This window comes from Strigops habroptila, chromosome Z (assembly GCF_004027225.2).
Source record: "Strigops habroptila isolate Jane chromosome Z, bStrHab1.2.pri, whole genome shotgun sequence".
Lineage (NCBI taxonomy): Eukaryota > Metazoa > Chordata > Aves > Psittaciformes > Psittacidae > Strigops > Strigops habroptila.
The window spans coordinates 79,794,121-79,809,767 of NC_044302.2; the positions used below are offsets into that span (position 1 = coordinate 79,794,121).

A 15,647-nucleotide genomic window follows, 5' to 3' on the forward strand; every position below is an offset into this window, starting at 1 on the left:
TTCAAATTGTAGTTGGTGTTTCATTAAAGAGCATCTGTTTTCCAGGAGGGAGCACTGGCTGAGTTTCTCTTGGGAAAAGAGCATCAGCATCAGCCCACTGCCTTGTCTTTATCAGTTCTATGGTTTGTTTGGTAACGCCTGGTCAAGATCCTAGTACCCACAATATTATTTATTAACTGAAGTTTTGCTGAGAAGAGCCTGCATGCCATTCTACTTGAATATCTGCTGTTCAAGTAAGAACACAAATTGGTGAAATCTCATGGGAGAGTTAAAAACCTTACAAACTACTTATCCAACAGGTAAGAGTACTAGAAAATGAAAAATATTAGATTCAAATGGAAAATATTACCATTGGAAATGAGCTTAAAGACAAAACAATAACATCAGACATGCACATTTATGAATTAAGCAAAGATTTTTTCTAAGGATAGTACTCTTTATACACAAGGAAAATGATTATTCTTTTTTTAATATGGTCACTCATATGGTCAAGAACTAAACGGGTGAAAAAGTAAAAAAGCTATATATTAGAAACAGCACAACATATTTTATAATGGTGAAGTTACCAGCTCTTTCATTCCTCAAGATAAATTTATGCACTTTGCCTACACTGCAGTATCATTCTCCGTCAGTAGAGAAATTAAAGAAAGGTATGGGCTCATTCTACTCTTTGGAAAATAGTATGTTTTGGCAGAACATAGAATTAATAGGTTGCAAAGCCACCTAGTCTAATACCCTACTGAAAGCAGGGTCAACTTGCATCAGATTGCCCAAGGCTATCTGAGTTATTGGTATCTCCAAGGATGTAGATTTCACAGCCTTTTTGGGTGGCTGTTCTAGTATATGACTACTTTCACTGTGAAAAAACACATCTAACTGGAATTTCCCTTGTGGCATGATACCTTTAAGATACTTCTAGGTGTTGTAAATACCCAGTATTTACTATACAAGATCAGTGTTCTATTGGCTAAGTTCCAAAATTCAAACTACCTGAATCCCTGTAATTATATATTTTTTGCCTATTATGAATTTTTCTCAAATAATGTCACAGAAACTTAGAGTCGAGCTACTGTGATTATCTCTACATGGATACACGACAAAAATTACTGTATGTAGCAGTGGCAGAATAGCTACCATAACTTTCTCTATGGTGAGATAAGAAAACACTGTTTAACAGAAGTGCTGCCAAATAGGAGCTAAGCTGGCCCATACTATAATGCTGTAATTCATCTTATCCAATTTAGACATCTAATAGTTTGATATTAAGTTATTAAGGTAGATTCCATCCAGAGGCAGAAGGGAAAGACACAGACATATCAGGGTTACTCAACTGTCACCTCAAGCTACTTTCTTTCTGCAATTATAGAAGGTGGTTTGACAACTGTAGCCAATGCTAGAAAGGCAGTACAATCTGTCATAAAAAATGATGATTCATTTTAGCAGCTACTGGCAACTTGTTATATGATGGCTCTGTTAATTCTGTCTCTTCCTATTTTATAGATTTCTTTCAGACTTGAGAAAATCACTGAGAAGCTCAAATGAGCAGTTATAAACCTTTAATTCTTAATTTAATAATAAAAATATCATTTGATTTAGCTGTATCCTACAGCTAGATGTGAAAAATACATTATGGGATCTTTCAGGGTGATGGGAAATGTGTAAGGTTCATTACAAAACCGACATTACAGTTCATTACAGAACTTTGTCTTGTCTTTACCTAATAAATTCTGCTGAGATATTGTCTGGGGAAAGAACAGTTACAATCAGCAGAGATATGCTCCCCTTCAGTGTGTTCCATCACAGAGTAATGAGGTTACTAAGTAACCTATTCAGTAAATTATCTGCATTTCTACATCTTCCTTTTAGTATGTGGCTAATCAAATATAAAATCATTAGAGAGAAGCATCTTCATTGAAGCAAGGACATCTCCTTTGTGTGTAAAAATAATCTCTGAGATAGATTTCAGTTTTGAATCTAGTATCTAGTTTTATGAAGGTGGGCCACTTTCTGACCATATTTTTCTGTCTTTTGCTACAAGCTGGCATTGCTGGATAAGTAACAACAGGGATAGTAAGGGATCAGTTCAGTGCTAAAACCATGCCATATTGCTCCACTGATCACATGCCCTCAAATACTGTACGAAACAAATACCTCTTATAAAATGACAAAGATAGTTTGCCCATTGCTCTGACTAATGACAGCTAAAACTTTTGAGATCACTCTTTAAAAAATTATTTCAGACTTCTAAACTTCAAGGACAGTAGTGATACGTGCCTGATACGACACACTTCTGTGAGAATAATGATAATGAAGCAGAAATACAGCTTTTTTGCAGTAGCTGAAGAGCTTCAGTGGTATAGTTCATTTTACGGTTTGGTGCTTGTTGTGGTTTAACCCCAACCACCAAGTCCCACAGAGCTGCTCTCTCACTCCTCGCGGGTGGGATGGGAGAGAAAATTGGAAGGGTAAAAGTGAGAAAACTCATGGGTTGAGATAAAGACAGTTGAGTAGTGAAAGCAAAAGCTGTGCATGGAAGCACACTTCATTCACCACTTCCCATGGGCAGGCAGGTCTTCAGCTATCCCCAGGAGAGCAGGGCTCCATCACATGTGATGGTTACTTGGGAAAACAAACACCATCATGGGGGAACGTCCCCACTTCCTTCTTATTCCCCCAGCTTTACATGCTGAGCATGATGGTCTGGAATATCACTGTGGTCAGCTGGGGTCAGCTGTCCTGGCTGTGTCCCTTCCCAACTTCTTGTGCACCCCCAGACTACTTGCTGGTGGGGTGAGGTGAGAAGCAGAAAAAGTCTTGATGCTGTGTAAGCACTGCTCAGCAGAAATGAAAACATCCCTGCATTATCAGCTATGGCAGCACAAATCTAAAACAACCCCATACCAGCTAATGTGAAGAAAACTCTATCCCAGCCAAAATCAGCAGAGTACTTTGTCTTTCATGAATACCCATGCATACCTCAAAAGACTGTGTTCTGGTTTTTAATTTAAATCTGTGTATTTGTGCAATTCAATACCTTTCCGATGAAACTGCAGTGATCCTAGCAGACATATGGACTTAAGCATTTCCGTTGTGTACATTTCTAAGCAACACTGTAACTGGATGTATAGTCTGCAGATTTCAGGATGAATTTCACCATCTTCCGGGCTGCAATAAAAGCGAAAAAATTTTGTTAGGAATGGGACTGGAAGGACGTGAGAGTCATCAAATCCACTTCCCTACCATTGCAAGCAACCACATCATAATCTGCTTCATAAACTATAAGCTATGCGTATATGATAAAAAAATTGTTTATACCAAGCTGTATTTACAAAAATTCTTTAGCTCTACAAAGCTGTAGGCTTAAAACAGCTAAACTTGGGTTGTCTTTGGTAAAATTGCATGTCCTTATTTATTCCTCTGCTTGTTTTGGGAAAAGGTGTAAATAAATGACTGAGATCTTTTCTCCTCTTTAAAAGCTCTACATAAGTATTTTCTGGTAGATTGAAGTGTTCTTTTGCCATCCAGTTTCAGTTACCCTTGGTCCTGGTGCAGAGGCAGGATATTGCACGGCGACTTTCACCGTCACTGTTCAGGTTACAAATCCTGAATCAGGCATAATCAACCCTACTTTGAAGACACTCATCAGAAAAAAGTCAGCTGTAGTCTTTTGGTTCTACAGTTTCTGCCTGAATTCCTTCATGCTCCCCCCATGTTTAAATATTGCACTAGGAGGAGAACGGGTTGTTCAATAATTTTTTTTAGAAAAGTAGTAACTATCTTGAAAACAAAAATTGAAATCCAGAGTAATCCTGCACCTTAATTGCTTAGGACACTAAGAAAATAATTTATACAGATCCAGGAACCAATTTGCATGCCTGGCTATAAAATCAGACATTAAACATCACTTTTGCAGTCCAAGAATGCAGCATGGGCATAAACATACTTTTTTATAAATGTAACTGTTTCTGTAAGAAGTGCCAACAAAGTGATTTATCCAGTCATACCCGAAAATTAGGTTTTCAATGCTCCTTCCAAGGTGCAGTAAGCGGCAAGATTGAAGAGTTAGGATTTCAGCCATTTCATTTTCAGACATTCCTGCTATTTGTTTACTACATAGTGATGTTAAATGGTAAGCTAACCCTCAAAACTGCATTTTATAACAGCTAGAGGAACCTGCTTTTCTAAAGAACCTGAACTTCAAGCCATTTCTGATTACTATTGCTAAGAAATAAAAAAATAAAATAAATTTCAGCATGCTTTCAGATTTCTAGACTATGAATAATATAAGTGAAGCTTTTACAATAAAAAGACTGGTAACATTCTTTACAGCGATTGAATTTCCTGTGGTTAAACTGATGCTTCAAAAGACCCTCCTGTGTATAAAATAAAAGTAGACTTCTGGATTTCCTCAAGCAAACCAAAGCAAATAAGTGATTTGCTGATAAATTATCACAAAGAATAATTATATCTTAATAATTATTATAAATAAATTATTTGCTGATAATTTATTCACAGCAATACTGGATTGGGCTGCTAGGCTCAAATTTCTTAATACCAATTTAGGCCAAAGCTTTTGAGACCTATAGCAAACAATGTTTATCTAAACTAGTAATACAGGTTATTTCTTTCCAAGGGTTAGAGGGCATTATTTATACCCAGATCTAGATTTCATTCAAAATATTAAGTCCAGCTCTTTTGTCAAGAACAAAACCTAAAACCTCTATTTTGAGGAAAATCCAATCAGTTTATGCTGATACAATTTTCCTGAAGTTCAGTTCAAATGAATACTGCATACTAAAACCTGTTAATTCTTGATATTTGATATTCACCATTATTTCTAACAAAGACAACCACACACTGCCTAGAAAGTGTGCACCTTCTGCCATCGACTTCAGTGACACTAAGGAAAAATATACTTAGTGATATCCTGGGGCAAGAAAATAAGGTCAGTATAAGGTAGGCACTGATGCATGGAGCAAAGAGCAATCTCAAAGGAGTACTTGGTTCAAGGGAATTGCCATAATCTGCCTCCACTGAGGAAGAAACTGTGGTTTTCCAAGGTCCTCAGGGGTTCCTGTCCCTCCAAGTGACATCAGAAACCAAATGGAACCATGAAGGTTTCAAAGAATTGGTGAAAACCTTCTGAAAAGGAAAGAGCAACCTCAGCACTTCCATAGCATGTGAAAGAGGACTACTGGTGTTCCTACATGCCAATGAAAACTAAGAAAACTCCCAATCACAGTAGTAGTAAACTGTACAGTCAAGAATACTTAAACAAGGCAAAAGTGCAGCTAAAAAAAAAAAAAAGAAAAAAGACAAGGTTAGGAAAGACTGAAGATTGAAAAGAAATCATGATGGACTCAGAAGGGACAAAAAAAGATCAGCCCCACATGCCAACTCCTTACAAACCAGACCTCACTAAAAAAGGCAGGAAATTACTGGAGTACAAATCACAATTACTACAGTCTGTGTTACTTCAGGAGCAATACCATATACGTGGTAATAAACCTGCCCATCCTAGGAGCTTGATTTCTTTTGGCTAGACTATAATATGTGCATTTCTCTTAAGCCACATCTATTTTTCTACTTTTAAAGTGAAATCTGAGTTTGTTGTAAAAGTATACCATGCATGATAAGGTATTTCCTCCATCTTATCATAAATACAGAATAAAGCTATGGCGGCAAAACAAAAAGGGTTCACCCTCAATGCTCTGAAGACGTCTTTTCAGATGCTTCCTACCATATTTCTTTCTATTCTCAGTGATTCCAACCCAGAAAACATTTGATAGCCTTAAGACCCTGAAAAATTTTCCTGACAAATTAAGCTACCTGACAGATTTTTTTGTTTATTCAGAGTCTTTAACTGAATATGAAAACATATATCTCCTACAAATGGATCCGTGTTCAAATCTCACATTCTTTTCAAAGGATAGGAACAGAAGTATTTTTAGTGACTGCATAAGCAGTAGTACAACAAAATAAAGAATGCTAGTTCTGAAATGCTGAAAATTATGCTTACAACACAAATTAGCATTACAACACACATACATGCACACAAAATTTTTTTTGGGATAAAATAAATTCGACTTTTTAAAACTGTACTTCATTGCAGACTCCTCAAACACTTAGAAGTTCTTAAAATATTTTATACTCTTTTACCTAGAATTAAGCATTTAATACCTTTTATCTTAAATTAACCCAAAGTATCTAGTCCTGGTTTAACAAGAGTTAAATCTCAACATTCTTTGCAGTCGTGTTTGCCATTTCTTTAATTTTTAACCAATCTATTTGTTATATAAATTGAGCTGTTAGATGTGTGATCACTTAGCTGATTAGAAATGGACTGTTCTCTCTGCATAAACAGTAACCATAATTTAACAGTATTCTTTTCAAATTGGCAGATGGCAAGAAGGGGTTTTAATGTAATCATATTTTTTTTAATCAAATAAGATAAAATACATATAACCCAGGTATCAATTTCATTTGTTTTAATATAAAATCAGGAGCAGTTCTTCAGAAGTAGACTTATTTCTAAATCATACCAGCATTTTCAAGATCAGCATCTAGTCCCTCATTTGCGTATATTATTCCCAATGATGTCAACATTTTGGGTAAAAGAGTTGCTACAAAACTGGATGAATCCTAAAGCAGAATAGGTTTCTGATGTTTGATACAGGAGGCAGTTCCAGGAATAAATGTAACCTTACAGAATTCATCTAATCAAATACAGTCTGAACAAGCAACTAGCCAAATACAGCAAAAGTACAGCATACCACTTTTTCTTCCGCTGGAATAATATTTTAACTTTCTGAACTTTCTCTAACCGCTAAATTTAAGAACCATGTGGTACATATTTACATAACACATAATACTCTTGGAGGCTTTTACCGTCCTGATTTATCTTACCTTTCTAGCTTACAGATGAGATTTTTTTATACCCCTTAGTGTCACATATTCTCATATGTGCATTGAATACTATTCCCAAGTTCAGCACCATGGAATTACTGCAGTAGATACATCCTTTTTCCCCCATTGTCTGCATTACTGCTGCAGCTCTTTTCCCATGAGTACACATACAGTAATTTCCTTTGAGCTGTCCTTACCAACAGAGAGATTACAAAAACAATTTAGGAGTACAGAATTCCACTTAGTTTCCATATTTGGCCTTCAGGTCCAAAATTTAGCTGTTCAAACTTATGGCTTATGTCATGTAATACCTAAGTCTGGAGCCCTACCAATGTACGCACAAGCACATTCAGTTTCTGCTTCAGTTTCCCAGACACTCACACTTTTCTTTCTGAACACGGTTTCCTCTGTCCTGAAGACAACCAATTACACAACATTTTTTTAATGGATTAACGTCATTGACTTGCCTATTCCACCTGCAGGGCATTGCTCCATAAATGTTCAGGTGCAAGGTGGAACCTGCAAAAAACAAAGCCACCACAGATGGTAACAGTAGTAACAATGAGAGCTCAGTCATGAAAGCTCTTTCTGAGGGAAATACAGATTTACTCCACTCACTTATACAAGTAAAGCTGAATCTTTCTAGCTTTCCTGAAAGCTAGGATTCTTTAACCACAGGTCTATCACTAAGAGTATGGAAACTTACATCATGAGAAGATAATTTCCTTGTAGCAGATTATGGTTGTCCTATTTTTATCTGCATTGTTTCAAGTGTTAGAAATCCTTAGATATTATAGAAGTCATGGCCATTAGAGGAACTTTATTTACAATATTGAATCTGTTTCTTCTTTTCTAGCAAAATGATTAAAGGTCTGCACTCTGGTGTAAGAAAACATCATTTTACTCATCATTTTACTCATACAGGTATAAAATTTCTAAGAAGCAAAAATATTGAAAAGCTTTTTTTAAAAAGTTTTTGGTCTTACTGACAGAATTTTTAATTGTGCAGATTAAGAAAGTAGCAATTATATACCAGATGATTAGCTTATAAGCCAATTCAAATTTATCAGTGGTTTCCTATTCACATATAAGTTGGATGAGTAATTAGAAAGCACAGCAATAAGTATTTTCATTGACCTTTTTTTCTATGTAAACCTAATGTATTCTTGTAAACTATGTTTACAAAGAGCATAAGAATAAGAACTAGAAACATCTATGATATATGCATATTCTGACCCATTCTTTTTTTTTTTTTTTTCCCAAGAGTATGGAGCATCTGTAATGGGACTGTGGGCAAAATTCTTCTCTCCTTTGCAAATCCAGAGAAACAGCAGTGACATCCAAGAAAAAAAATTTTAATTATTGAAGTTTATACAATAAGAATTATTTCCAGGCCACTACCCTCACTGATTTTCTCATGCTGTTTAATTAGTATTTATTTGCAATAATGACCACAAGAATTCCATTAGCTTGCAACCAAACAATTCTCTCCTATACATGTATATAGGCTTCATTTTCATCTCTGAAAGCCACATGCTCTGATGCCAGTGCATGTAAAGATTTCTTTTATAATTCCTGAAGTACATTGTGTGTAGTGGCTTAAAATTTCCCTTTAAAATGTCATTAATTTCACTTCTCTTAGTAACTTTCTGTATGTTCAGTGTCATGCCATGAGAAATATTGAACAGGGGACTAGTATAGACAGAATTTTCAGAATGATGATTATGATGTGTTTATTATTAAATATCTATATCACGAATTCATATTTACAAAGAAACGTTCATGCAGACTTGTATTATTAACCCCCAAAGTCAGCTACCTCTTTCAGTTAGTCCAGCTGATTTCTTTATGAAGACCATCTAGATATTCAAGAGAAATCTCATAAAACACAGTCTCATAAAAGTACTATGCTAAACTCTGTTCTCAAAGGAGCTGTTTAATACCTTATGTTGAGCTGGACATCTGAAAGCTAGCACAGCACTGAGCACCTGCCCGTGAGCCAAACACCAATTCCTGATCACTGGCTTCTAAGCACAGCTGTCACAGGGCTGTGATTAGGAATTGTGCTCACTTTGTGCATCCATCGTGGAGCAGAAATTTTCTTGCTTCTCCGTACCCACTTAGGCAAGATAACGAGGTACTAGTAACCTTCACAGGATATGTACACACAGTTTCTGGCTTCTTGGGGATACTTCATCTGACAGGGTAGCACTGCTGCGTTTCACTAGCTGAATGCAACGAATGGGCCAGGATGAAAAACAGAATTTATGGTATTCTATGGCTTTGAGAAAGACTCTTGGCTTGCCACTTCCCTGACAAGACACACATACATGAGGAAGGGGGAATGGTGAGATCAGTGTACATGTGCTTATGCCAATATTTTGCATGTAGGGTAAATTTTATAGGCCCATACAAGCTAGCATATTGTTTAATATCTGTCAGTCTTTACTCCTGTCTTGTCTTCACTAGAAAACAGTAGGCTCTGATCTTCAAACAGAACCAAGAGAATGGGTTCCTTCATAAGAGATTTTTTGATTTTGCTTCTAATAATAAAAACTGTATGAAAAAAAAAGCCAGATGGTTAGCTTGTTAATAACTTTTCCTACCATGAGGACTGTAGGATTATTTATCTGACCCAGAAACACTTACTGATACCTAGTCATTTGGCTCAGAATTTCCTTTTATCTTTCTGCTAAATTATGTTGATAATTGTACATTAACACTTTTCAACATCCTGTCCCTTTTTTACTAGGAATTTCTGTAGTTGTCACATAGATACTATATCACCAGGGTGCCATAAAGGGTATAAGTCCTTATTCAAAGATATGAATACTACTCAGTTGATGAGAAACTCATACTACTGTGTGAGTAATACTTCTGCAGCTTAAGAACTCTGAGATAAATGTGTATTAAAGGTACTTATAAAAAATAAAATGCTGGTTTATTCCTTTATATAAAAGTAGCTTCAGTAATGCAGTTTCTCAGGCTGATATTAAAATTAAAAGTATAAATTTTGTAAATACAACTTCAATAAACAACATTACAGTTTCATATTTTAACCATATTTTCATGCTTTTTAAAAATCAGGTCATGTTGTTCAACTAAGTATGTTTATGAAGCACTGACAAGAGGTGGCATTTACTTCTCCTTTTATTTCCCTAAATTGGGGAAATAATTGGGGAATTTAAAACAGAACCTATAGAGGGAGCTCTTATACCAACTATGTAGCACCTGATACACCCAAGAAAGGCTAATGCAACTCTTTGGATAATCTTTTTAAAATACAAGAATAAACATGATTAAAATGCAACCCTTAATACTAAAAGGTAAAGAGTGAAATTCCATTAATCTTTTTTTTTCCCAAAATAGTTGATAGATTATTTTATTGTATTGCTAAACTGTTGGTTACAACTGAAAAACACCTTCAGGTTTTCCTGAATTCCCACAACTGCCCAGCATTCATAGTTCCACTGAAACAAATGAAATGTAAGACTACTAAAAGTGAATTTTATGGTCTAATTCTGAATTTAACTTAAAAATTTTGGTCACGCATTTACAACAGAGCAGCACTACACTATTTTAGCTGATGGAAAAAATAGACATTTTTTTAGACATATAATGAAGACTGTTTGTCTTCAAAAGATAAAGGCACACAATCTTTGCCAAATCAGAAGTGAAAATGAATTAATCAAATTCTGCCTGATACCCCATATATTCGCATGAAAAGAAAGGTAGATCAACTTGAGAAGCTGTGGAAAATCACTGTCTGTAAACATTACCCTGTAGCTTGTCTTTTAATATCAGAAGTACCGGAGTTTAGAAATATATACCAGCTACAAAGATGATCTGGAAACAAGATCTACCTCAGACATTATGATTCTTCTACTAGAATTAAAATTGTGACAAATACAGTGGAGTAGATACGCTTAATCCCCTTAGATACTGAGGGCAAGAAGCCCCTCTGATTATGGCTCAAGCACAACAGCCTACTAAACCTGCCTCTAATTTTGTACCTTAAACACATAGTTTACTTCTTTATCACTTAACCATTCATCTTTAAAGGTAACAAAAGATTGGCTGATTCGTTTTGAATATAAATAGAAAAGTCATGCAATGACAATGTTTTCTTCTAAACAGATCTTGAGAAAAAAGTCCTTATTCGTGTTCTTCCAATCTGCAGGGTTTTGGGTTTTTTTGCTTTGTTTTGTGGTTGGTTTGTTTTTGTTGTTTGTGTTTGGTTTTGTTTTTTTTTTAAATGTAGGTGTTCCATGCAAACTGCTGTCAGTTTCAGTAGCATGTGTTGCTTTTTGTTCTCCACTAATACACTGTCATACTGTGATACAACTACTACACCACATCCCAGCCCAGTCAGAAGGAAAGCAGGTGTACTTCGTTCTAGTAGACCCATAAACAGTTCCAATGTTGTTTTTATTAAATCAGATTGTTGTTTTGAAGCAGTTACAACAGTGCTCCTAATAATAGAAAACAGGTGATCACATTTTGTTTAGTTAGACCAGTGTAAATCTCCAATTACTCTGATAAGGCTGATGGAGTCAATTGGGTATATGATAACACAAGCAGACTAAAACCACAATGCAGTGACTCATATTGTAGACATTTCTAACCACCAAGTTGAAGGCAGTTTAGATATTCCCATGCTACAACAATTTAGCTACTACTGTTAACAGTAGGAAAAATTCTTATTTATTCAAGAAAATCTCACCGACTTCCATTGAAGTTACCTGATAAACCAAAGGCATGTATGGTCTGCAAGATACAGTCATTTTGAACATGCTATTGTTTCATTTTTCTGGCAGGGTCCCCTCTTGCAGAAATTCCCCCGAAAGAAAAAAATATAGCATCACTTATATTATTGAAGTCTTCCATTTTTTATGTTGTAGTTCTAAAATTCTCTTGGAAACTGAGTATATAGAATCACAGAATCATAGAATGGTTAGGGTTGGATAGATCACCTAGTTCCAACTCCCTACCATAAGCAGGGACACCTCACACTAGACCATATTGCCCAAGGCTCTGTCCATCCTGGCCTTGAACACTGCAAGGATAGAGCATTTATGACTTCTCTGAACAACCTGTTCAAAGGCCTCACCACCCTCACAGTAAAGAACTTCTTCTTTAGATCTAACCTGAACTTCTCCTTTTGGAGTTTAAACCCATTATTCCTTGTCCTACAGTCCTTGATGAAGAGTCCCTCTCTGGCATTCTTGTAGGCCTCCTTAAGTTATTGGAAAGCTGCTATCAGGTTCAAACTGAAACAGGGGAGGTTCAGTTAGATATAAGGAAGAGGTTCTTTACTGGGAGGGTGGTGAGGCCCTGGAACAGGTTGCCCAAAGAAGTGAAAATGCTCCATCCTTGGCAGTGTTCAAGGCCAGGCTGGACAGAGCCGTTGGTGACATGGTCTAGTGTGAGGCATCCCTGCCCATGACAGAGGGGTTGGAACTAGATGATCTTAAGATCCTTTCCAATCCTTACCATTCTATGATCCTGTGATATTTAGAAAACTTTTTTTCGGCTATCAGATTTACAGACTGGAATGTTTTAGACTTGTTCCATCAGAAGAGCATTTTAATGGCTGAATTAACTCAAGCATGGGCAAGAATTACCAGAGGACTATCCAAACTATTCCACCAGAGGACAAGACCAATTACAATCACTTGGCAAAACTTCATGGATTTGAGTAAACCAGCAGTACTAAAATAAATTTTATTCAAAGTCACACCACTTCAGGTAAGACTACAGGTACTGGGTGAGGGTGGCCAGGTTTTGGTAGTGGTGGTGGCCACAGAGTGGCCTCTGTGTGGGAAGGTGAGGGGCTGCCCAGTGCTGGGCATGGCAGTTCCAGACAGCTCCTAGTGGCTCCCACAGCAGGACGCAGCTGAGCCCACCAGCCAAGCATGTGGCACCTCTTTGGAAACTTGTTTTTACAAAGGGCAGGAAGCACCACTGGGAGAAAGAAAAAGGGAACAAAAAGAGTGAGAAATGAGGGAACATCATGCTCAGAGAATGGAGAAGGGGATTCTCCACAGCAGAGCAGATCTTCCCTGCAGCCTGCTGAGAGGTACACACCCGTGCAGATGGATATTCCTGAAGGAACTGTCACCTGTGGAGAGCCTGTACTGGAGCAGATTTTCCCAACAGGACTGCAGGCTGTGGAAGAGCCCATGCTAGAGCAGAAGAAAAGTGTAAGGAGGAAGGAGAGCAAAGCAGAACTGTTATGGACTGACTGTAACCCCCCCATTCCCCATCCCTCCTGCACTGCTCAGGGCAGGGGGCAGGTAGAGGAGTCCAGAGTGAAACTGAGCATGGGAAAGGGGCAGAAAAAGTGTTGTTTTACTATTTGTCTTTTTGATTCTCATTTACCCAAATCAGTAATTATTTTTATTTTCATTGGCAATAAATTAGGTTAATCTTCCCCAAGTCAAGCCTGCTTTGCCTGGAACAACGTTTGGCAAGCAATGTCTCTGTCTTTACCCCCACCCAGCTTTCTCCTTCCTGTTCTGCCTGCTTTCTCCCTATGTCCTGCTGAGGAGTGAATGAGCAAGCAGTTGGGTGGGAGTTTGGCTGTTGGCCAAGGCTAAACCACCACACTAGTTGAGCTTAAAATCCCCAACTGGATACTAAGCACTCAGAATTCCAAGTGAAACTGCACATGTCTTTAATTATGCTTTTGAGTTATCATAAGATAAAAAAAAAAAATAAATAAAATTCAGGGCATTTCTGCATTTTTTGCAGAAAACAACTCTAAGCCCTCTTTCCATTGCTCTTCTCTTCAGCTGGCTGTCTCTTGCCTTTACTTTAAGGAAATTCATAAGACTTCTCCAGTAGCCAAAGATGAGCTGAACAGAGCCTTTCATTATCAGGCTCATTACCACATTATCAGGCTCCTCCAGTAGTTGAAAAGAGGTAGTGCCAAGTCAGCCTTGCTTAGCTCTAGCCCTATCTGGTCAAACAACCTTGCAGCCTCACTGCCTCAAATCTTACGACATTAAATAATACATAAACACAAACCATGACGCAGACCTTCTCTAAAGGAACCATGCTAGCCAAGAAGGAGGCAGTCAGATTAGCTCTATATGCCAAGATTTTTAAGTTTCACAAAGAAATGCCTTTGCAGCAACCCACCTTGTAAATATCTGCAAATCCCTCTCAAATGAATTTCTCTGATAAACCAGTAAACAGGTCTGTGCCAAGCCAACAGGCTCAAGTCCTGCATACCTCCACATTGCCTCCTACAATTTGACCTTTAACAGCTGAAACTCATGCTGCCTATAGATTTCCCCTTTGATTTTAGTTAAGGTTCCAAGTTCTTTAAAATGTCCCTTAATCACATACTTCTCACTAATAAATTATCTATAAACTATCTTTCAAAGTCTTCAAAACTTAAATGGTAAGAATTCCTAGGAGAGTTCCTACAGGCAAGTGATGCCATCTGCTGTTGACCATCCACAGGACGCTAAACCAGATGACTGTTTTGATTTATGACACATCTCTTTTCCACTTTGTCTCTAATATCTACTTTGAGTATAGATTTCAGTATAATTCCCCCCACTCTCCCCAAGGGCATTCTATACAGCACTTGTGTGACCTGGATACCTGCTACCTGTTTAACTTACTTTTCTGGTTTTCCATATTTCAAAATGAGAAAAACAGAGCAGATGTGAAGAGATGATAAAATGAGAAGTGGTAAGGAATGATGAATTTGCATTTCCTCAAAGGTATGACAAAACACTTTGGTCTAAGGACCAAAGCTTCACCAGAGTTTGGGTAAGAGCTGTATCCCCTTAACAATTAGTGAAAAGATGTATACATTTTCATATTCCTTTTATTTTTTTTGTTTTTCCTGTTAGTCTAACAGTGTGACTGCTACAATTCTAAACTGGAAGGAAAACAGTGCACCAAGGAGATCATTATTAGGTTGCTCAGAGTAAGGTAGAAATTGGGATTCTAGACGTATCCAATGCTTCTAGGAGAGCTCTGAATAGGTCGTTGTTATGCCATGGAGTACTTTTATATCTTTTTAAAAACAAATATCCAAATATCTCCATATAGAAATACTCCAAGTGAAAAAGAAATTGTGATATAGTGTCAGTAGAAGTATGTCGCACAGTCTCACCAGATATTTCACAGATCAAATCTGTGCGAGTAGTTAAAAATCACAGCTGAGAGACTCTGAGAAAACTTGCATGTGTCAAAGAAGAGGAGAGAAAAAAAAGATACAGATTAGCTTTCTGAATTTAAATTTCTATGTAGAGAAAGAAATTTTGAAAACCATCTGTTGACAAAATGTGTTCAGGAAGAAGTATTTCAGCATAAAGAACTTAGCAATTTTTTCACTTCAGATTTTTGAATCCTGCTCTACTCTCCCCTTGACTTTATGAACTGGTATTATTTTTTTTTCTTTTTTGAAATGCCTATTTCTGCTTGGGAAGCAAGGATGCCTCCAGAAAGTCTTCCTTGGCCATCCAGTATTCTGTACTAGCAGCTGCACAGACATACTACTAATTTCCACTTGTGGAAATCACATCTGGTGTTCTTCAACCTGTATGACAGGACTGCTTCCTCAGCACACTCACTTTGCTCAGCCTCTGTAAAAGGGCTATGGTTGCAGTTGTCATACTATCCCATAGTACCAATCCCTGTATTTTTGGATGGGTAAATTTTTTGGGGTGCAAATGCATATGGGTGGATAGCTCTGCTTCACCAAAATCACAGCTCCAGAA

General features: G+C 37.1%; 1 protein-coding gene across 1 annotated transcript in view; it reads right to left on the minus strand.

Annotated features, from left to right (window-relative positions):
* The window catches only part of RGS7BP (regulator of G protein signaling 7 binding protein), a 48,429-nt gene that overhangs the window by 17,030 nt on the left and 15,752 nt on the right, over positions 1-15,647 (minus strand). The window contains exon 3 of the mRNA XM_030471109.1: positions 3,035-3,165. Coding sequence (XP_030326969.1) covers positions 3,035-3,165 — 131 coding nt within the window. The remainder of the gene's footprint in view (positions 1-3,034; positions 3,166-15,647) is intronic.